Here is a 23,901-nt window from a genome sequence, read left to right on the forward strand (position 1 = left end):
TGTACCTCACCATAACCATGGGAACCGATGGTTATAAAGTGCTCAGTAAACAGTTTATTGGTGTTTCACCTTGTGTCCTCTGTGCATGTGTGGGAGTGGTGTGGTTGGAGGTGTGTGTGCGTTCGGGTGGTGGTGGGATGTGTGTTCAGGGGGGTCACTATGACCCCTGTCAATGGCTTGGTGAAGGGTCTCCTGTACCCACACCCAGTCCTGCTGGGCCTGGCAGCACAGGACAGTGAGTGGCTGCTCATATCCACACCCTGTCTCAGTGGCCCACCCTGCATGAACAGCTTTTGTTTCGCCTCCACCAAGTTGTGCAGTGTGCAGCATGCCCCGACGACCACCAAGACGTTGGGGAGGCCCACCTCCAGCCGGGTGAGGAGGCATCTGAACTGCCCCTTCAAGCATCCAAATGTCCACTCTACTGTATTGCAGGCCTGGTTGAGACGCTCATTAAAAACGTCGTGGGTAGGCTAGGTGTGACCCATGGATGGGCTCATGAGCCAGGCCTACAGGGGGTGGGCCTCATTTCCCACCATGCAGAGCAGCGGTGTGGTGTCCCCGACTGGGAGCTCCCACCGAGGTGTGAAGGTCCCCATAACTGTCCAGGGGCCCAGCCCTGAGTTCCGGAATGCCCTGACACCTTGGGCGTGCCTGGACCAGCCCACACGGTTGTCCTGGAACCATCTCTTTGCATACACAAGCATCTGCAGGACCATGGCGTATTAGCCCTTGCGATTCGTGTAGGCCCCGCCACTGTGCTCCGGGGCCCGGATGGTGATGTGTGTGCCATCCAGTGCCCTGAAGCAGTTCAGGAAGCCCAACTCCTCGAAGCCCAAGATGGCATCGTCTAGGTCCCCGATGCAGATGAGCTGTCGCAGGAGGACCTTGTTGATGGCCCAGAAGACCTGCAGGGCGTGGGCGGAGAATACACTCTTGGGTGTGGGGTGGGGAGCAGTGTGTCTGCCCGTCCCTGCTGCCCCGTCTCCATCCCCATCCCCTACAGGGCATGCCTTCCTGGGGCACCATCCCCCTGCATGCCTGCCTGTCCCCTCCCCCATCCTTGGCAGGGGCTGCCCCCCTGTTCCCGATGGTGCCCCTTGCCAGGGAGCCTCCTCTCCTCTGCCCCGTCCCCCACCTGTGGTGGGAGTGTGACCTGGGCATGGCATACCTTGTTCAGGACAGCTCTGAGAGTGGCCCTGCCCACCCAGAACTTCTGGCCGATGGGTCAGTGGCTGTTTGGGCGGTCAGTTTCCAGAGGGCGATTGCCAACCTTTTCTGTAGGGGGAGCACTGATATGATGCAGGTGTCACAGTGCTGGAGGGCTGGGGCGAGCTGTTGGCACAGCTCCAGGAATGTCCCCTTGGTCGTCTGGAAGTTCTGCAGCCACCAGTCGTTGCCCCGGTCCTCCAGCACCAGCCGGTCCCACCAGTTGCTGCTTGTGGGGAAGCTCCACAAGTGCCAGATGACCTGGGGGACTGCGCAAGGGCGTTGCGCCCTGAGGACGGCCTCCAGGAGGGTGGCCACCTGGAGCTGCTGTAGCACTGTGGCCAGCACCGCAGCCAGCGCACTGGCCACAGCCTTGAAGTGGTGGCGGGGAGCTGCCTGGGGTCCATGGGCTGTCCGGGGTGCAGCCTCCACTCATTCTCCCTCTGCCTGCCTGCAGACAGCTAGCTGGCCCTCAGTGCATGCAGACCTAGGCTCCGGGGGGGAGGGGCCCTTTACAGGGCAGCTGGCGACAGGCCAGGAAGGGCTTGGCCACCATGCGACCTTACCCGCAGCATTTCCCAGCCCTGTGCTTTCGAAAGGGCACCCTGGGACATGTGACAGCTCTCTTTCAAAAGAGCAGTGGGGCCTTTCGAGGTGACGGGTCGCACCTTCGCTCCCTGTTTGCTAATGTGGACGCTCCTTGTCCAGAGGCCGTCTTCTGACATTTATTTTCGGAAGCCGTCCTTTCAAAGGGAGCTGTAGTGTAGAGGCAGCCTAACTGTTTACAGTGTAATGCAGTGCAACCCCATGAGCAATGAGATTTACATTTGTAAGAGGCACTGCTATTAGGCAAGAGCACAGGCCGTGTGCGTTTGTGCCAGGCATTTGTACATATTAACAGTGCTTACTTCTAAAACAAAACCAAAATACAAAAAAAAAAACAAAAAACCAAGGAGCCAGTATGACTCCTTGCCTCTTCCAACACCCCTGCCCCCCCCCGCCACCCGCCAGGTTCCTGTGGCTGGGGCTGCCAGAGGGGCAGTGGGGGATGGGCTTCCAGTCCCTGCTGCTGTGGGCTAAGCAGGGGATCTGCCTCCCAGCCCTGCTCTGCTGTGGGGCATGAGAGCTCCTGGCCCCTGTGCTGCTGCAGGGCCGGTGGTGGTGATGGGCTTGAGCAGCCCTGCTACTGGGAGCTGGTTGGGGCGCTGAGTCCTGGCACCAGTCCCCGCCAAGGGAATCCTGGTGAGGAAGTGCCAGTACCTAGTACTGGCACATACCGCCAGAAGAAAAGCCCTGTATATTAGGCATGTTATGTAGTACAATGACAGTTACGATGTGTATGTGTATAATATAACTGTATTTCATGAAACAGCCTTGTATAAAACAGTGTTGTATTTTGTAATGATAATACGTAGCAATGTCTTTCATGTGAAGATCTCAAAGCATTTTGCAAATATTTTGTGAGTTCAATCCTTGAGGAGGCCATTTAGGGATTGGGACAAATAGATGTCAGGGATGGTGCTTGGTCCTGCCAAGAGGGCAGGGGACTGGACTAGATGACCTCCTGAGGTCCCTTGCAGTTCTAGGAGATGTGTATCTCCAATTATTATATTTATTATTAAACAGGACTTAATTTGACTTCTGTTGAAGTTGAGGGGCAAATTCTCATTGATTCTATTGTGCTTGTGACTGCTCTCTCTATGCAGTTTCACTGATGAAAATAGAATAGATACTAGATACAAAAAGTGGCATTGGTTTTTAAAAAGAGCTCTCCAATGAATGGAATAAATCATCCAATAAGAATTTCTCTGTTCAAACTTGATGGTATGATATAAACACTTTGTTACCTTTGCTTTTAATCTTTTTGCAACAGCTCTACATATGAGTGTATTTGCTTTTAAAACTTCACTGGTGATTTCCAAGTGTCTGTAGCTATATGCGTGTCTTTGGTTTTCTTTTGTGCTCTCTTCAGAACAACAGAGCTGTGCTACTTGGAGCTTTTTATAGTGATTTATTAACCGTGTCAGAATGGTTGCTGTGAATGCTGAGAAGCTCTTGTATATTGTGGCAGTTGATATTGATTATGACAGTTTGTGAGCTCCAGTGAGTTATCAGACAGTAGATAGTATTTTTTCTTCTTAGTTCACATACCATGAGCTATACATCAGGGTTTCCATAAGAAAAAGGCCTTTTGTTTGACACCCTTTCCTACATGTTACAAGAGAACTTGTGGAATATATCGTCCAGCAAATCACAAAATAGATGAGGCACCCTATGGACCAGCCAACAAAAATGACAATAGCTGTAGAAACTTGCATGAGTAGTTAGTTCTGCTGCTTTTCTCTGGTGAAATAGACTGTATAGTTGACAGAAATGGTAAGGTAGTCTGATTCTGTCATGTATGAAAAAAATCATTAATTACTGTAATAAGTGTCCTGTATTCTGTTTGGGAACCTGCCGACTATGCACTGGAAATGTTTACAAGTAGGGTTTTGAATATTGAAAAGCATTGTAGGTGATGTATGGAGGCTTTGCCTCTTCTGCACAAATGCAAACAGGGCAGTCTGTCTGGAGGCAGTTGAGGAGGTGATGGAAAATTTCTGTGGAATACACTTCTTGGGGAAATAGAAGCTTAGGAGGAGTCCTACAAAAAGATCACTCTAAATAATGACCATTTGCAAGTAATTCCGCCACTGTTTGTTTTTAGCCATGAAGTAGTAAAGTAGCACCCATGAGAAAATATTTTATTTGCTTTGCAATTGCCTGATATCAAGAGAAAATCAATTAGCAGCTCAGGTTTTCTAGACTGCCCTGGTTGAGTGGAAAATGCTTAGTTCAGACCCACCTGCATGACCCTACTGGAAAAGAAATCGTCTACAGCAGTGGTTCCCAAACTTTTCAGCATCACGTCCTCCTTTTGATTTTTGAGAAAGCCTCACGCCCCCTTACCTCTTCTTTACCATCATCTGACCCCCCCTTTTAACAAAAATTCAATTAATAATTTAAAATAAACACAAAAACTTGATATAACATGTTATTTAAAATTAAAAATAAGCACAAATAGCTTTTCTTGGCTCCTGCAAGGTGCCTGGTGCAGCCCCAGCTGGCCAGCTGTCTGAGCCCCATGCCAGCCGCCAGAGCTGATCATGCAAGCTGCCTGCCCGCTTGAGACCTGCGCTGCCAGAGCTGCTCATCAGAGCCCTGCATCACCGGGGCCAGCCACCTGCCATCCGCCTGCCTGCCCACCGGTTGCCTGAGCCCCGCACTGCTGTGGCCAGCTGTCCACCCACCAGGCACCTGCCCCAGCCACTAGCCAGCTGCCTGAGCTGCACACCCAAGTCCCATGCTGCCAGGGCCAACTGTGTGCCTGCTATCCCGAGCCCCACGTTGCTGGGAACCAGCCACATGCTTGCCAGCCCAAGCCGCCCGAACACCGCGCTGCCAGGGCCAGCTGCCAGCCCAAGCCACCTGAACCCTGCGATGCCAGGGCCAGCTGCTCAAGCGCTATGATTCCCACAAGCCAGCCAGCCACCCAAGCCCCATGAGCGGCCCTTCTAAGCTCCTCCTATCCCACAAAGCCAGGCGCCACCGGCCTGCTGCTCTTACCCCGTCCGTAAGCCAGGCACCCCCAGCCTCCCATCTAACCCCATTCTTCTTCTCCCACCAACCCACATTCACTCATTTTTGCAGGAGGCAGCTAGCTTCATGCGGGTCTTAGCCGGCTGCCTGCTTTTTGTAGCAGCTGCGCCAGGGCACTGATGTGAAATGGCAGGGGCTGAGAGCCGGAAGCAAAGGCTGGGTCTTTCTGCAGGTGGGGAAAATGATAGGGAGGGGCTGGGTTGCCTCGTGCCCCCTTTGGAATTTCTTCACACCCCCAGGGGCATGCCCCCTAGTTTGGGAAACCATGTTCTACAGCATCTTTAAATCTAGATTGAATCACTAGATACCCAATGATGTTACTAGATAATAGATAGTACTTTGTTTTCTAGGTGGTTACTTTAAACTCATCTCAGCTTCTCTGCTTATCACTCCATTAAAAGCAGATAAAAAGAAAGGGGAAAAAATGGATTATTAGGAAGTGGTGGAACCTAACCCTGATCTTGCATTTGGTTTCCTATTGATTCAAATGTGGTTAATGCTGATTTTCACCAAAGTGATTCAAAAATCACACCTAGTGTGTTTATCTGGAATAGATGTGCATGGTATGTTCGAAAGGACCATAGATCAAGTAGTTTGTGGCTGAGTCTACAGTTGCTGCCAACTTTGGAGGGGGCGTGTTAATCAGGGCGATGGGAAATTACTGATGAAGTACTTCAGTGTGCGCACAGCACTTCTTTAGGTTAAATCTCCCCCGTGACAACTTCGAAGCTTCAAACTTCGAAGTGTCGCCATGCATGTAGTCGCGCATGCTACTTCGAAGTCCTTTTACTCTTCAAAATTTTGAAGTAGCCATTTGCAGCTCCTTAACCCTGCCACATCCAGCAGCCATCTCTATAAATAGAGAAGCAATTACTCATTACAAAAACAGCTTCTCCACCTTTGATATTCGCAGTCATCCCAGGCAAGCCACTTTATAGACCCTAACAGTAAGTAATTTCCCCCACCCCTGTCTTTTGCCCCCCCCCTTTTGTTCTATGTAGCAGATTTGTCATTTTTTGCTTGTATCTTACCACAGCCCCTGAGTGTGAGGTTTAAGCTGATGGAGCTGGCGGGGAGCAGTTTGGGGGTGAGGATCTTTCCCCCACCACAATTCAGATCAACTATAATAATATAATAATAATAAAACTGTAATAAACATAGTTGTATTATTGTATTATTATCAATGTATTTTCCCTTTTCCTATGAAATAGCTGCTATGAATATATAAACACAAGGGGGCGCAATTATATATTCTTGCCTCTGGTGCAAAATTAGCTAGTCATTGTACTGTCCCCCGGCCCTGTTTTTCAATTGCCTTGGGTCACCAAGTCTTCCTGGATTGTCAAAATGGATCCCCATCTGGAAAAGGTTGGGAACCACTGTTCTAAATAAAACAAGATCTGTTAGTGTAAAACAATGGCAAAGTCCCTCAAATCAGCAAGGAGACAGCCCCAAACAGGATTTGATCTCTGTTATGTAGCTGTTCATTTATGTTTGCACTGAATGTAATCAAAGCCAATTTTTAGTCATGGGTATTTTTAGTAACAGTTATGAACAGGCCATGCATGGTCAGTAACAAAACTTCAGGGTGCATGATCTGTTCATGACTTGTCCTATATGCCCTGACTAAATCTTAGGTTGGGGGAACTGCAGGGATTTTGAGGTGGGGGTGCTCAGGGAGGCTAAAGGTGCTCTGAGGAGCGGTTGATCTGTGCCCTCATTTGCGCATGCTCTGGTGAGGGGGCAGGCAGCAGCAGGTGGCATAGGACTCCCACCAGTGCGGGGGGTGGGGGGAGCATCAGTGGTGCATGGCAAGGGAAGCTGCTGGTGCTGGGAGCAGGACGGCTGGCAGGGCTGGCAGGCTCCTGGCCTTACCCAACTCCGCACAGCTCCCTGGAAGAGGCTGCCATGGCCTGTGGCTTCTCAGCGATGGGAAGACCAGGGGATTTCGCGTGTGCTGTATCACCACAAGCTCCCGCTCCACAGTTTTCATTGGCCAGGAACCACAGCCAATCACAGCTGCAAGGACAACGTGCAAAGGAGCTCCCTCCTTCCCGCTTCCTAGGAGCTACAAGGTTATGCTGGATGCTTCTAGAGATCTTCCCCCAAGGTTGGCGCTGTGCCTAAACCCCCCGCCTCTGCCCTGAGACCCCTTGCACACCCAAACTGCACTAGCAGTGGCTGGCATGCCTGCCTCAGGGGCTGTCTGATCTGCTCAGGCCACCCCAGAGCCAGCTGCACCAACTGCTGTGGAAGTCAAGGAGGTTACAGAAAGTCTTGGAATCCGTGACCTCCATGATACGTACCCTTGCAGATAATGGCTACGTCTACACGTGCAGCCAACATCGAAATAGCTTATTTCGATGTTGCAACATCGAAATAGTCTATTTCGATGAATAACGTCTACACGTCCTCCAGGGCCAGCAACGTCGATGTTCAACTTCGACGTTGCTCAGCCCAACATCGAAATAGGCGCAGCGAGGGAACGTCTACACGTCAAAGTAGCACACATCGAAATAGGGATGCCAGGCACAGCTGCAGACAGGGTCACAGGGCGGACTCAACAGCAAGCCGCTCCCTTAAAGGGCCCCTCCCAGACACAGTTGCACTAAACAACACAAGATCCACAGAGCTGACAACTGGTTGCAGACCCTGTGCCTGCAGCATAGATCCCCAGCTGCCGCAGAAGCAGCCAGAAGCCCTGGGCTAAGGGCTGCTGCCCACGGTGACCATAGAGCCCCGCAGGGGCTGGAGAGAGAGCATCTCTCAACCCCCCAGCTGATGGCCGCCATGGAGGACCCAGCAATTTCGACGTTGCGGGACGCGGATCGTCTACACGGTCCCTACTTCGACGTTGAACGTCGAAGTAGGGCGCTATTCCTATCTCCTCATGAGGTTAGCGACTTCGACGTCTCGCCGCCTAACGTCGAAGTTAACTTCGAAATAGCGCCCGACGCGTGTAGATGCGACGGGCGCTATTTTGAAGTTGGTGCCGCTACTTCGAAGTAGTGTGCACGTGTAGACGCAGCTTTAGTCCAGTAAACCCCTGATACGCACAATTTCAAATTGCGCTTAACTTGTGTTAACGTGAGCTCAGCGGAAGTCAAAATCCTGGGGCTGGCAGGAGCACCGCTCTCCCACCAGCTCCCTGCTCCAGCCCCTGACTCCCCCGGACACGAGACAGACAGCCACAGCAGTGTGGCTTCTTCCTGGCCGGCCTGGCCTTGTAGGAGCTGGGGAACTGACCAGGGCTGGTCAGTTGTGTGGGCCCCCTCCACCTGCCCACAATCTTGAACTAAATCTGAGTTATGTGAGGGTGCGCAGAAGTGCAACCCTCACGTAACTCGAAGGTCTCCTGTATACAGAGCCCATAGCATTGCCCCAGTCAGTAATTACGTTTCATCATGAAATGATGCTGTAAAGTTTTCAAAGGCGTTGTACTAAAATAAGTGTAACTTCATGCTGGGGGTTGTAGTGTCATCCATCACTTGCTAGTATCAGATATCATTGCTATGTATTCATAGAAATGTTTTGTGGCAAAGCAAACTTGGATATGTCAAAGACACAATGGAGCAGTTTGAAATGCCTCCTTGCATTAGCGATTGGCTTCGTTTGGCCCTCTCTCTTACTTTAATATAAGGTTCTTGAAGGAAATCAAATGTTTAGCTCTTATTCCTTGTGATAACCATTATCTAAAGCCCTGATAACCCTTTCTCGCTCTGGGTAGTTTTGGTACTTAAAGCCTGAGCCCACTCCGGGAGCAGATCATTTTGGTGTAGTGCTGCAGAAAGTGACAGTTTCACAGGCGAGTCGGGACGTGTGTAAGAGATGTTCGGTTCTGTCAGAAGTGTTCTGCCCTTTGCCCTTTCACAGGTATTTGTCTTGCTAGCAGTTTGTGTTTGGCTGGAATGTCCTTCCAGGTGTGCTGGGACTGTCTGGAATAGTGCACACCTGAGTGTCCCTCGTACTGTAGTTACGAGCCTTAGCTAGGTTCTTTCCAGTGCAGGTGCGAAAGCACTTTCCCTGGCTCACATTCTCCCATCCCAACAGGTTGGAACGTCTCACATCTCAGTGGTGTTTGCTGGAGAATGCCTGAGGAGCCCGGTCTGTGTGCCAGAGCGCTTCAGAGGAAGCTGTTTGAAATAACTCTTATCTCTTTCTCTCTCTCTTTCTTTTCTCTCTCCCCAACCCCGGCCCATAGATGGTGTTCACAGTGTGACAGCAGTCTGTACCCTGAGAGTGACTATCATCACCGATGACATGCTGACCAACAGTATTACAGTGAGGCTGGAAAACATGTCCCAGGAGAAGTTCCTGTCCCCACTTCTCTCTCTTTTTGTGGAGGGTGTGGCAACGGTGCTGTCTACGACCAAGGATGGCATCTTTGTCTTCAACATTCAGAATGATACAGACGTCAGCTCCAATATCCTGAATGTGACGTTCTCTGCCTTACTTCCTGGTGGTATTCGAAATAAATTCTTCCCCTCCGAGGACCTCCAGGAACAGATCTACCTGAACCGGACTCTTCTGACCATGATCTCTATGCAGCGGGTCCTGCCCTTTGACGACAATATCTGTTTGCGAGAGCCTTGTGAGAACTACATGAAGTGTGTCTCAGTGTTGAAGTTTGACAGCTCTGCTCCGTTTATTAGTTCAAACACTGTCTTGTTCCGACCCATCCATCCCATTAATGGTCTGAGGTGTCGCTGTCCCCCTGGGTTTACAGGTGACTATTGTGAAACAGAGATTGACCTCTGCTACTCCAACCCTTGTGGCAATAATGGGCTTTGTCGAAGCCGAGAAGGAGGCTACACGTGTGAATGTTACGAAGACTACACTGGTATGTGTTTATCTTATCTATTATGCTCATGATTTATATGTTAGGCCATCCGCTGCGTTGGTTCTGTATCAAGCTGAAATTGTTGACATTCTTACTCAAATGGAGAAAACCTGTGGCACTAAACTCTGGTAGGGAGAAGGATTTGATGTGTCACATTTGCGAGTAGCGTACATCCCATATCTTCATGCACAATTCAATATGAGAGACACTTGTTAAAAGTGACTTCCACTAAAGTTGGCAAGAGTTAAATAAGAAGGGCCTATGGCCACTGTAGTTACTACACTTGTGTGATTCTTTGTTTTAAAATATGTTGTTTGGACACATGTATTGTATATTTGTGTTTCTGGACAGGGCAAGAGAGTCCCTGATTGCACATATATCTTCTATCCCTTAAGTAATACTCAAGACAACCAACCGTGCTAGTAGAAATCAGTTTCATTTGAGTTCAGGATGTTATGATGAGTCACTCCTTAGTTTGAAGAACTATAGTTTCTTACTGTTTGCGTTGCGGTTGTGCTTAGAAGCTCCAGTCATGGACCAAGATCTTGTAGGGCTAGCTGCCGTACCTACAAAAACTAGAACAAAAAGATGGTCCCTGCCTCAAACAGCTTACAATAATGTAAAGATATGGGAAATACCCTATGTAAGCTTCATTTGCAAATACCCACCCAGGCAAATATAAGAAGAGAGAACTTGTCTCTCATTTCCACAATTTCCTTTGTAGAAACTAACAGATATTTTGGAGCATAAGCTTTTGTAGGCAAAGACCCGCTTCAGCACATGTATCTTAATTAATCTGTTTATTAAAAGTGTACTTATTTGCATTTTCATCTGTTCAGAAATTTCTTTGCTGGAGCTCTCTGGGGGAAAAGTAGGGTGGGCTTGCCAGATAAATAGAAGAACAGATAAAAATTCAAAAGTTTTTTTTTTAAATGCTTAACTCATAAACTAATTATTTTCTTTGCATAGACGCTCTGCATTCAGAGTGTAGGACAGGGGTCAGCAACCTTTCCAAGGTGGAATTTGACCTTTTGATCCCTATGTGCCACCAGGATGTCAATGATAATTTTTAAAGTCACTGATTCGCAGACGGCATGGTTTTGAGCAAGCTCCCAGCTGCATGGGGGTGGAAGGGCATGGCTCATGTGCCACTCTTGGTACACGTGCTGGGTGGCCCCCTGATGTAGGGGATATAAATATGGAAAGGATAAATTCACACACAAATTTTATTGCAACCTTAAGTTAAATTGTCTCACTTTTTGTATTTTCAAAGCCAGTTGTTATATTAGTTGAAGGTTTGTGCTAAAATGATCAACAGTAAAATACTTAAGTGTTGACATTTGAATAGGCATCAGTACTCTTCATATTAACCACACGATTAACCACATCTCTCAGATTTTATTTCTTCAGACTTGTTGCAGGCTTAGGGAGATAAGTAACACTGTACTGATTTATATTCGTTTAAGCTTTTTTTTTGAGATTTTCTTTAAAAAACATGAAGTCTGGAAGCGATTTCTTTAAAATAATAAAAGCTTGAATTCTGCAGCATCCTTCTGACTCACGGATTTAGCAATCATAATGTTTGACAAACACATTCATAATGTTAAGTAGTGTAAGTACATTTATTTTTGTTAAAATTTAAAGTAGTTCTTGTCTTAGATTTCATCCTCTTTTAGAAGTAAGCCTAGTTTCACATATGCAAAATAGAATTTTGTTTGCTGGATGGAATCGCAAAGGTACACATCAAACCAGAAAAAGTTGAGTCCAGTTTTCATTTATTTTAGCTTAGTTATAAAATTCATTCTGTAGAGTAAGAGCTGTAAGTTTGGAGAAGTTACACAGTAACAGTCACACATACTAAGGAAGTTTTTAATCCTTGCTTTTCAGTCTGCCCTGAGGTTTGCAGTTTAATGTGCCCCCTCTGTAGTATCGCCACAATATTTTTGGTTGCTGATTCAATAAGAATATCAACGTATTCCTGTTTGTTAATTGAATACAGTAAAAATACATTCTTTACAGCATGATCAAGTTGATACCTTAGGAGCTTTATGCCCACATAATATCGTAATATGCATTTCCCATTGAAATTGATGTGACTAACGTTGTGGTCCCCACACTTTTTATGTCATGCCCTCCTAGCTATAATCAGTCCAATCTCCTTACCCTGCTGCCGGGGTCTGGGAGCAAGGCCAGGGCCCTAGACAGGGGCTGTAGCTGCAGTTACAGCAGGGAGCAGGGCCAGAAGGTGGGATCTACAGCTGCAGCTGGGAGTCAGGCCCCAGTTGGGAGCTGAGGTTGGGGCCAGGGTTGAGCTGCGGGTGGGACTGGGAGCTGAAACCAGGGCCTAGGCTAGGAGATGGGTAGATGTCAGAGCCAGAGCGGAGATGGGGCAGAGCCTGGCTGTGTTGTGCTTCTCTCTCCTTGCCTCACCTTCTTCCAGTGGGGACTTCCTCCTCCAAACGTTTTTCTGCACCCTCCTATGGCAGTTCGTCCCACAGTTAGGGAGTCACTGAACTAACGTATGGTGGCCATTGGCCAGAGCTTGTTTCCCTCCTTTACCCACTTACAGGACCAGGTGGAAAATATTATCGGCAAATAATTGATTGTCAGAAATAATCTTAGAGATATTTTTACTGAGTAGCTTAGCCCCTGCCAGTCGGATACCCATCTCCTTGGAGGGGAAAAGTTTAGGTTTTATCATTATTATTGATTACTAGTATTACCATAGTGCCTGTACGCTCTAATCATGAACCATGAGTGTTTTGTGCATGGTGCTGTACAAACACAAAACACAAAGATGTCCATTGTCCCATTTTTTGTCTTAAGTAAAATAAGATTTCAGCCATTTTACATGTTTGACTTATGCCTATTAATATTCCATTATATTTTATTTTAAAATGTTAACAACATTAAAAATACACAACAAATTGTAAAATTTAATATATATTGTTTAAATAATACAGGTTTTTTCCAATGCTAGCATTGCCTGTGTACTTGAATGCAAAATTAGTAAATGTTAATAAATACCATTAACATTTACCTGGTGGTATGTTTGGAAAATGGCACAGGTTGAAAGTGGAGGAATGCTGGCTCTGCAGAAATGCCATCATGATGTTGATTCAGTGCAGTATCATATTAATATGAGCCATTGTTGAATATTTGAATAAACTTAAAAGTTGGATTTATCCCTTTGGAGTGGTGCTGCTCAGTGGAATGTAGCCTGCTCTGAAAGTTTTAAAATCTCTCTTTCCCTAGCAAGAGCCCTATTTACAGAAATAATTAGAATGAAATAGTCAAATCTGTCATCTCTTTGAGGAGCAGGAAATCTTGATACATCATAGAATAGACATAACTCAGCATAAAAGCACTATGGTTACCTGCTAAAATATAGTATTTATGTGCTATAGAAGATAATTATATCCTAATAACTTGGAATTTCCCTACATTTTTTCCTCCACTGCTTTGAAGTCCTCCATTTGTTTTGCTGTAATTATTAGTCATTTAAACTTGATGAAAGTTTCTCTGTCTTCAGGAGTCTTCAGTTACTAGCACAAATGTAAACCAAGCTTTTGCAAGGCATTTTTGAAATTGGAATACTGGCTAATTGTTGATTGGCTTCGCTTCCTGTGATAAAAGGACACGAGTGACAGAAGATCTATATTGGTAACAATCTCTTTGGAGTTGCTACCGACGATCTTCATTTTGTACAAATATGAGCGCTCCAGTAGCGTAAGCAATCAGTACACAATAATAACGCAACCACTGGTTTTGATGGGACTCCATGCATTATTGAGGGGTTGAAAGAACATGCTTTGTGACCGATGTAATTTCACTTAAGGAAACATTGAGATTAACTGGAGTAGTAACAGAGAGGTAGCTGCATTAGTCTGTACTCCAACAAAACAAAGCAGCAGAAATGTAGCACTTTAAAGACTAACAAAATTATTTATTTGATTATGAGCTTTCGTGGGGCAGACCTGCCTCATCTGTTCAATCTTATTTCCAATGCAGACTGACATAAGAACAGAGGAAAAAAAAATTGCAATAAAAACTGACAAATTAAGTACATAGGACTGAACTAGGTGGCAGAGAGTTGGGGGTTGTTAAGTGTCCTGTAGAAAAACTAGTTCATGTGTCTACTTCCATCTGTATTTCATCCTGTATATGTGCCTAATATAGGGAGCTTTGTTTGAGAGCTGAAGAAGCAGTTAAGATTGGTGGGAACTCAAGTGAACAATCCCTAGGTGTGAACATGAGTCGGGGTGTGCCAGATGTTAAAATGGTATTATAGCTCTTGACATACCTGGTGCTCTTGAGGCAGGGACCTAATCCTGGGGACCTGCCTGGTTGTTGGAGGCTAGATGAAATCCAAAGGAGGAGACTATGTTAAAAGGATTTGTCCCCACTGGTGTTCTACACTCCCAGTGGAGGATATTCCTTCTGCTGTTTCTTTGGCCATCCAAACACCAAGTGGGAGCAGTTGTTGGAAAAATTGGTGCTTCACAGTTTCCTGGGCCCTCTGCAACCTTTGTTTGGCTTTTATTTCAGAGAGGGGAATGTAAATCTTAACTCATCTGGGTAATCAAGTAAAGTGGTCACAGAGAGCTGATACATGTTGCGCTGCAGTTTTTCTCTGAGCTTCACTGTCAGAGTTACTGTAATGATCTGAGGAAACATGACATGAAACCTTATCCTCCTAGTGTGTGTCACACAGCTCATCCCTACTGTTATTTTTTTTAACATCTCTACTGTAGTAGCCCCCAAAAGCTACAACTAGGCTGGGTCCCGCTGTGTATAGTGCTGTAGAATTGTGTGATAGAGTCCCTGTCCCAAGTAGCTTTCTGTCTAAAAGACAAAACATAATAGGTGTGCGAGACAAACAAATGAGGTGGGGTAACAAAGATTGTAGAATATTTGCAATTCTTAGTAAGTTGCTCACAAATAATCACAGCGGTCCACTTGCCTAATCAAGGACACAGTCTCTAAGTATCACTGTTCACACTGTTTCTATATGAGATGTTTAATGCAGATTAAAACAAAGTGGTTTTTTCACTGCAGACGGTACCACTGTTGCACCATTAATTTACACTTTTGTGGCTCTTACATCGTTAGAGATAGCTAAGAATATGTCTACACTTGGAATGCTGCAGTGCAACAACTGCTGGGGTACCGCTGCTCCACTGTAGAGTTTTTCCTGTTGCTGTTATTAATCCTCCTCCTGGACAGGCTGTAGCTTGGGTAGACAGAAGACTGCTGGGGGTTAAGGTCTCTTAAGATGGGAATTTTTCAAACCCCTGAGAGGTGTCACTCTGTTGCTGTCAGTGTTTCATGCAGCCTATGCTTCACATTCTGTACAGTAACGCTGTACTGACATATTCAGAGCATCAGGATTTATTGTGTCCATCTTAGGCCTTGTCTGGGCTAAAACATTTGGTCGACCCAGCTGCGTTGCTCCAGCATGTGAAAAATCCATTCCCTGAGCAGATGTAGGCAAGCCAGCCTAACCCCTGGTGTAGACAGCAATGTTCTTCCATTGACCTTGCTACTGCCTTTTGGAAGTAACTGTGCCAAAGGAAGAGTCACTGTATGCTGAAGCACAACCACAGGGCAGTTGCAGTACTGTAGTTGTGCTGCTGCAGCGTTTGCAAGTGTAGCCCTGAAAGTTTGGCTGTTTAGTTTTGTTTGTGTTGCATTTGCTAGTGTTTAATAGCTGGTCTTTACTTAAGAGATCCAGATCATGCTGGAAGAACCACTCAGATTCTTCGCCAGATGCAAAATGCAGTAAATCCCTAATCCACTAATGAATCTTTTAAGCTATATACAAACAGTAAGAGAAAAAGCAGAGATTCATTGAGTTCTGTGATATCAGGAATTTTTGTTCTTTAGCCAGTAATATCCCTACTTGGTTTTCTTCTGACATGAGATTCTAATTTTTCAAGCCAGGTACACTTACCTGGGAGGTTTTCGGCCTTCACAAATGTGATGAGTCTGGAAATCAGGCAGTCAGACTTGCCATAATGAACATATTTTTAGGGGCAGAATGTTTTAAATTCTGTTTTAAATTGTGTGGCTCCATTTAAGTCAGAGGCATTGCTTGTGTGTAACAGCAAAATCTTGTCTTATGTGCCTTAATATGATTCCTTCATGCACCTCACTGTAGTCCTAAAGTCGGGTGTTGGTTATTAGAGGTGCTCCACTTTTCGTAACTGTTAGGCTCATCCTTACACTGCTTGGAGCCTCCTAGCTATACGGATTACAGCTCTCTAAAACAATTTTGATGATGACTAAATGAATCTCTGACACATAAGAATGACAATGAACAGATCCTGTTATTCAGAATGTTTCTCTAGCTCTTGAAATTGTTTAATGTATCATCTTTGTTACCAGGTGCAAGTGTTAAGCAATGACAACAATGTGGATGAATCTTAAAACATCTTTCTACTGTCTCCATCTCAAAAGAGTGACCATTGGCCCTCTATATATAGCTGACTGTACTGTTAATGTTGAAGTGCACATGTAATAGTATGGTGTCACTTGTGTGTGATCAATATACTGAAAATAGTGGAAACTCTTCCTGTAAAGGAGTCTTTTTCAACAAGCCGTGCTCGCTAAGCTGTGTTCTTGGCCAGCACCCCAAGAGAGATTCGCTGGCATCATGTGTTTCTACTGGCAGTGCACATCGCACATGCCTTGGTGCAGATAACAAAAAATATTCTGCACCTAGATGGAAAAATTAGAGGGAACATTGTCAATTATGATTATTATTTGATTCCAGACACCAAGAAGGGCAGTAATGGTTCACAATGTTTTGATAATGTGCATAATACACCCTTCCCCACTTCTAATGCATCTAAACTTTTGAAATAGCCTCTTAACTTTGTGTGAAAGTCCAGGCGAGTGTTGAGTGTTGCTCTTGCAATTCCTTGGATTGTTGCCTGAAGATGTGGAGGTACACTGATTAGTTTTACTTCTGTTCTCAGCATGGCATAGAAATAGGACAGCTGATTTTAAAACGAGAGCAATCCTTGAAGTAAGTCCTGTGTCCTATTAAAGTTCCACAAATTCTCCTCTGTTTGCCTGGCAGGGTGTCATGTTGTTATCATGGTCCAGTTTTAGTCCTTTGCTCCCTCTGGCCCTGGCTGAAGTGTTTGTGACTGTCATGCAGTTCTAACAAAGCATCCCTGTGTGCACATGGAAAAAAAATAATGTCTGCGCTGCTGCCTGCCTCCTCTGCATCACCATAACTCAGTCTGGTGTCTGCACCTGTTGTCAGTATAAATTAAAATGCCCTTGCAGAACCAGAACAGGCCCTTCTAGTGTTAGTGGTTCTAAGCCTCTTTACTGCTGTATGGCTGTTCTCTAGCTTCTCCTTCTGCCTTCTTTCTGTCCGTGAGGGAAAATCACCTCTTCTTTTAATTGAAATGAACTGAGGTTTTAACTGCTCTGAGGCTGATGTTGGAAGGCCTCTTATAGAAAGTCTGTACCAAAGTGCTCAGGGTGTAGCGAGTACACTGGTTGTTTCCCACTTGTGTTCCTTTTAAAACCAGCAACTCTAAAAGAACCATTCAGTGGGTTGAAACTTTGGGCAAACGGTAGCGTTTGGCTTCTACAAACAGCTTATGGGGTATGATCAGCACAAAAGCTGGAAAAACTATCCACTTCTTTCCTGTAATATCTATGCACGTTCTGTCTTCATGCCTTGTAAATCTTATTTCTTGGTGCTTTGAAGTTTTCCCTTATGACTGTTACAATTAACCATCTTGAGGAGCAATGAACCCCAGATGTTTCTTTGTGAGCAGACATAATATCTGGATGTGTGAGCAATCTCTACAACAACTTCTTTGCAATTAACCCAGCCAAGGAGTCTTCCTTCTGTTGTTCTGCATCCCAGTCCGCATTTCAGGAGGGCAGTGCTCATTTGTGATATTTAATTAACTTTCTTTCCCTTTTTGTACTGTTATAGCCTCTGCCCCTTTGTATCATATAGTCATGAAAGTAAGCTGATGAGTTTTCAACACTTACTATAAAAGGAATTTTAATGCTGATGTATCATTTGGCGAAAACTGTGTTTTTTGTAAAAAAACTTCTTTTCTTATAATTATATGTTGTACATACAAAGCTTCTTCCATCAATGGCCTTTGCAAATAATTAAGTTTAAAAAGCTGATCTTTGAGGTAGAGGAGAGGTGTTACCTTCAGTTTACAGGAGGGGAAACTGAGGCACAGAGAGGTTTGAACTTCCAAGGGTCATTCTTCAGTTCCAGGGAAAACCAGGACTATAACCCTCCCTTGCCTTCTGGCTGCCCCATGCTACTCTCCTCGCACAAGTGGCCATAAGCCTGGAGGATTTCACACATGAAGAGGCATTCGCTGGTGGCATAGTGTGTCTCTGTAAAGTCCCACTGTCTTTAAACCACCAGGGTTTGGGCTGTGGCCTCGACAGATAGTTTTCCTTTACGCTGGTAGTTCCTGGCTGGGACAAGAGGGATTCCAGTTGACCTAAGAAGAATCCCTGCAGGGTCTCTGAGGAAGCCCCCACTGAATCAACTGCAGCAATGTCTTTTCAAAGGATGCAGCATGTGCCCTGCTCCTCCCTGCATTCCTGGGGTGTTATTCCTAATGGTGGGGCTAACTAGCAAAGAGCAATGGCTTCACATCTTAGCCACATCATGATACGACCTAGAGTACATTGGAGAAGGAGGCAGTTTTCCCCAGTTATCACTCACACAGGACCAGCCCCACTCTTGCCTGGAGAACAGTCATTTTGTTATAGTCCCAGCCTTCACAACCTGCTCTGGCAAGGAGTTCCACATTTTGACTATGCGCTGCGTGAAGAAGAATTTCCTTTTATTTGTTTTAATGGGCAGCATTAAATAACAGGAGATTCTTCTTCAGATAGCACATGGTCGACCTGTGGAACTCCTCACCAGAGGAGGCTGTGAAGGCTAGGACTATAACAAGGTTTAAGAAAGAGAGAGAGAAATTCGTGGAGGTTAGGTCCATTAATGGCTATTAGCCAGTGTTGGTAAGGACTGGTGTCCCTAGCCTCTGTTAGAAGCAGGAGATGGATGGCAGGGGAGAGATTGTTACCTGTTTGGTTCACTCCTTCTGTGGCACATGGCATTGGCCACTATTAGCAGACAAGATACTGGGCTAAGTGGACCTTTGGTCTGAACCAGTATGGCCAGGCTTATGTTCTTATGTAGTGCAGATGCTTGACAACTCTCCTTAGGTATCCATCTACAGATTTAGTAATCTAATTTTAGGCTTCCCTTTTGACCATTTGAGTTCTATATATATTTTATTCATTACTCAGGCAACAAAATGCAGGTTCATTGTATTTATCATCACATTGAAGTTAATATTTTAAACAGTGAAGTTGATGCTATGGAAGGGGAAAGTAAGCTCATGACCTGTTTTTAAAACTTGAGATAAAACCAAGACAGAAGTCATTCTTACGCAGAGTTTCTATTTAGAAAACCTGCATCTGGCTTTCCTAAAATGTGAAACTGCGACATTTTGTATGCAGTGTTTGTCATCTGCCTACGTCTCCAAGCTGTCCAGGGACAGTGTTCCCTTCCCCTGTTCTTTTCTCCATTTTTACTGGTGCAATAGTGTTGGCGATGAAGGCTTTTTCACAGCCCTGGATTCTTCCTTTTTATACATACAAAAGTGTTTTGATTGACAGGGGTCTCCAGGAAAGAGCTCATTGAAGACTCTGGGGAGGAAACCTATTCTTCTGGGGAGGGAGGCTTTGACCCTCTGCAGCCAGTGAAATGGGCAGTTGATTTGCTCCCAAATACCACAGATCACAAGCTGCAGCTAGAGGCATGAGACATCTGTATTAGCTCTGGAATCCCTTTCCTTCACTTTGGTGCATTTCCCAGGATGCACTCGTAACAGGCCAGTTGTCTGGAACACAACATATTGGGGGGCTGAGATAAGGGTTATAGCACATCTAGCTGCACTGATATTTTGGCAAATTTCTTGCAGAGCCGAAAATACAGGACATACACATCTCAAAATTGAGAGGGCTTTTTATAGGTTCATCGTAGCTGCGACGGGGGTGTCTGGGAGAGGCTGATCCTCTTCTTCTCTTTCAGGCAGAAAGAGTTATCATAAATCATAGAACATAGGGGTGGAAGGGACCTCAGGAGTCCAGCCCCCTGCTTTAAGCAGGATCAACCCCAACTAAGTCATCCCAGCCAGGACTTTATCAAGCTGGGACTTAAAGACCTGTAGGGATGGAGATTCCACCACCTCTAGGCAACGCATTCCAATGCTTCACCATTCTCCTGGTGAAGTAGTTTTTCCTAATATCCAACCTACTGCTCTCCTTCTGTAACTTCAGACCATTGCTCCTTGTTGTGCCATCTGTCACCACTGAGAACAGTTTCTCTCCATCGTCTTCAGAGCTCCCCTTCAGGAAGGTGAAGGCTGCTATTAAATCACCCCTCAGTCTTCTCCTCTGCAGACTAAATAAGCCAAATCCCTCAGCCTCTCCTCATAGGTAGTGTGCTCCAGTTCCTTAATCATTTTCGTTGCCCTCTGCTGAACCTGCTCCAGCACTTCCACATGCTTTCTATAGTGGGGGCGGGGGGGCGCAAAACAGTACTCCAGATGTGGCCTCACCAGTGCCAAATAGAAGGGAACAACAACAACTCTAGATGTGCTCTAAATGCTCCTCCTAATGCTCCCCAATATGCTGTTAGCCTGCTTGGCTACAAGGGCACACTGTTTACTCATCTCCAGCCTTTCATCCACCATAATCCCTAGGTCCCTTTCCACTGTACTGCTGCTTAGCCAGTCAGTCCCCAGCCTATAACAATGCTTGGGATTCTTCTGTCCCAAGGGGAGGACTCTATAATTCTCCTTGTTGAACCGCATCATATTTCTTTTGGCCCAACCCTTCAATTTATCCAGATCACTCTGGTTCCTGTCTCTACCCTCCAACATATCTACCTCTCCCCCTAGCTAAGTGTCACCCACAAACTTGCTGAGGGTGCAGTCCAGTCTTTTATCCAGGTCATTAATAAAGATGTTGAACAACACCAGCCCCAGGACTGAGCCTTGGGTCACTCCTCTTGAAACCACCGACCATCCAGATATTGAGCAGTTGGCCACCATATAACAAATCAATACTTCCTTAACTTATGGGCAAGTTGGAGTGCCAACTTCTGCCTGTGCAGAGTGGCCGTGATGTATTTGCCACTGTCAGGTCGCAATTCTGCATGTATACTGAGGTTTTACCAGCCACACTGGGCATGTGTAAATAATTACACAAAGACAGTTGAGATTCAGACCCTTAGCCAGAGCCATCATAATCAGCAGAATCTTCAGAATCAGCAGAATCTTCATAGTTAGTGTGCAGCCCAGTGTAGAGTTTGCTGATATTTCTGATGCACGAGCATTGCAATTTGCTGGTGAGTGTGGATATTCTCTGGTTTTTTCCATTTCTTTCATTGCTACCAATGATTTAGCAGGATCAGTTATGTCCTATTAAACTCCTCTGTTTGTTTTAAGATACCTTCTCTTTCCCCTCCTCCTCGCCCCTGCAGCTGAGGATATACTTGGCCGGTGGGTGACCGTATGGCTTGGGATGGCAAGCTCTGCCAGCCTTATCACTTCCAAGCCTACCATAGCCCACTGTGGCTGCTGGACCAGGCTCCCTGCCCAAGGGTAGCATCAGCCTGGGGTAGCATGGCCCCAACCTGCCCCAGCACTGGAGAGCCAGTGGGTGGCTTGGCCACAGCCTGCCCCAGGCCAAGCCTGCGGGCAGTACCCCCTGACCAGCAAGACACCTTCTCCTCTCCCACCTCCCTCACCCCTGCGGCCGAGCCACCAGCCCCAGCACTGGGCAGCCACAGCAATCCCAGTGCTCAGAGGACATGCGGCGTGGCCCTCAGCCTGCCCCAGCCTATGGCATCACAACAGTAGGCTAAGGGAGGGCACCTGGAAGGCCTCCAGTGGCGCATGGGCATGGCCAGGTCAGGCAGTTTGGGAAAGCATTGCCGTCCCCTGCCTGTGACACCTGTGGCTCACGAGGATATAATGATAGATTCTGTATGATAGCAAATGAACCTGGCTTGACTGCAAGGCCCAAAGGTGAATTTATGGAGCGAGTAGTTAGCAAAAAATAATAATAGTTTTATTTGCAAAATGACCAAATATGTGGAAGTCAGTGAGTGACAGTGAGTAGGGAACCCTTGAGTTCATGTGTTTTTAGGACAAACCACACTGTAAGAAATAAGAACAGCACTAAAAGCCTTAACGTCTTCTTAGGATTTTACATAAATCATTAACGCTAATGTAAAATCAGAACGGTTTAATACATTACTGATTCTAGGCTATATTCACCAGCTATTCCACTTGTTTTGTTATGTGAAGACTTTGCAGAATTGTACCTTCATTCAAGAGGATTGAATTTAAAAGAGTTAAAAACTACAATTAAAAATGCATTTAATGAGTGAAGAGGCGGAATTTCCTGTACCTCTTCATCGTAGACACTAATTCTCCCTTTCACATAACACTTTATTTTACCAGAGCATCTATATCTATTATTTACTGCCATGGGGCAAATAAGGTGATTGATACTCCTTTAAAGCCTGAATGAATTGGCATGTATAAGTTCTGAGCTAACTTTCTAAATGGCTTTAAAGAGTTGGCAGCCTGCTAACCTGATCAGCTGTGTCTGTAATTGCATGGGATTGCTTAGTGCAGTGGTGTCCAATAGGAGTTAAAAGACTGCCACAACTGTGGTAGTCATGTTTCCCCATTCACCACATTCACCCCCTCCCTCAGAGCCAAGTACCCCCAAGCCCAGGGGTCAGCAACCTTTCTGAGGCAGAGTGCCTGCCTAGGCCTTCTCACCCCTCTGCCCTTCATCCCCCCAGAACGGTGGGGGATCCACTGCAGGGGGCCTGGACTCTGGCACTGGCACCACATTCTGGTAGTGGCCCATGGCAGGGGCTCTGGCTCTAGCACTACATGCTGGCAAAGGCGCCATGGCAGGGGCCTGGGCTGTGGCCCTGGCACTGTGTTCTGGTGGGGCCCTGTGGTAGGGGCTTGGGCTTTGGCCCCAGTGCTGTGTTTTGGCAGGAGCCCCATGGGAGGGGCTCAGACTCCAGCCCCGGCGCCATGTTCTGGCAGGGACCCCATGTCAGAGGCTCAGGCTCTGGCTCTGTGCTCCAGAGGAGGCCCTGCCCCATGGCAGGGGCTCAGGCCCCGTGCTCTGGCAGGAGTTCCACAGCAGCATCTCAGGCTCTAGCCCCATATTCTGGTGGGAGCCCTGTGGAAGGGGCTGGGGGCACTAGCCCCGGTCCCGCACTCCAAGAGCTCCATTTGCCATAATATGTTCTCCTATTTGCCACATGTGGCGAGTGGAGACCGTATTGGACACCACGGGCTCAGCGTTCCATTCTCACACTGGCCTTCTCTGGCTTTTATGGACTGTTGTGCAGATTCTCCTCATGGTTCCTGTAGATCCTTGTCATGTGGTTTCACACTGAAATTTTTCTGATTGGGAGTGACTGTCCAAATCATAACATTTATTTTTGGTTGATCCATAATGGTTGACCTATATTTTTTGTCCATACTGTCTGATGGGCAAAACTTAGTCAGAACGGTAGAAACTCACATTGGAAATCTGGACTTTTTATGGGTTTCACAGGTGTACATGGAGATTTCCTGCAGCTAATTCTACAATGAATGCTTTCTTGACAGAATGCAGGAATTCTTGGTGATGTCTGCATTGGTCACATCATGATTAGATTACTATGGTGCTGTTGTCCTTGACTGTTCATTCTGTAAACTGCCTCCAATTTTAACATCAATCTACCATGAGTTTTCCTAAAAGGGGGAAATAGATTTATCTTGTTAACCCCAGTTCTGATGTACCTCCCTGTCTAACCATGTGACTTGAAAGTTTATCAGGTTTATATAAAACTTCCCTTTATTTTCATCCATCTATCACAGAGCACTTCTTTTCAGCATGTTCTTTGGCAATCTTTGAATTCAGCTTGTTGAAAGAGCTTGAGTTTCAGACTTCCTCTTCTGAACCTTCCTGCTTTATGTGTTATGCCTCTTGCCAGTAGAAATACTTGCACAGATTTAAGTCCTTGGCTTTCTGTTAAAGTGAGGCTGAACACTTAATGTTTTGTTTGTTCTTTTCGATTAGTTTTATAGTGATTTGACAGGATTTCTGTTGTTACAAAG

The 23,901-nt window shown here is 46.1% G+C and overlaps 1 protein-coding gene across 4 annotated transcripts in view; it reads left to right on the top strand.

Moving 5' to 3' along the window:
* CELSR1 (cadherin EGF LAG seven-pass G-type receptor 1) overlaps positions 1 to 23,901 on the top strand; it is a 273,373-nt gene that overhangs the window by 100,942 nt on the left and 148,530 nt on the right. For all 4 annotated transcript variants that reach the window (XM_075015986.1, XM_075016015.1, XM_075015995.1 and 1 more), the window contains exon 2: positions 9,050 to 9,688. In XM_075015986.1, the coding sequence (XP_074872087.1) occupies positions 9,050 to 9,688 (639 nt within the window). The remainder of the gene's footprint in view (positions 1 to 9,049; positions 9,689 to 23,901) is intronic.

Source organism: Carettochelys insculpta, chromosome 1 (genome assembly GCF_033958435.1).
Source record: "Carettochelys insculpta isolate YL-2023 chromosome 1, ASM3395843v1, whole genome shotgun sequence".
Taxonomy (NCBI): domain Eukaryota; kingdom Metazoa; phylum Chordata; order Testudines; family Carettochelyidae; genus Carettochelys; species Carettochelys insculpta.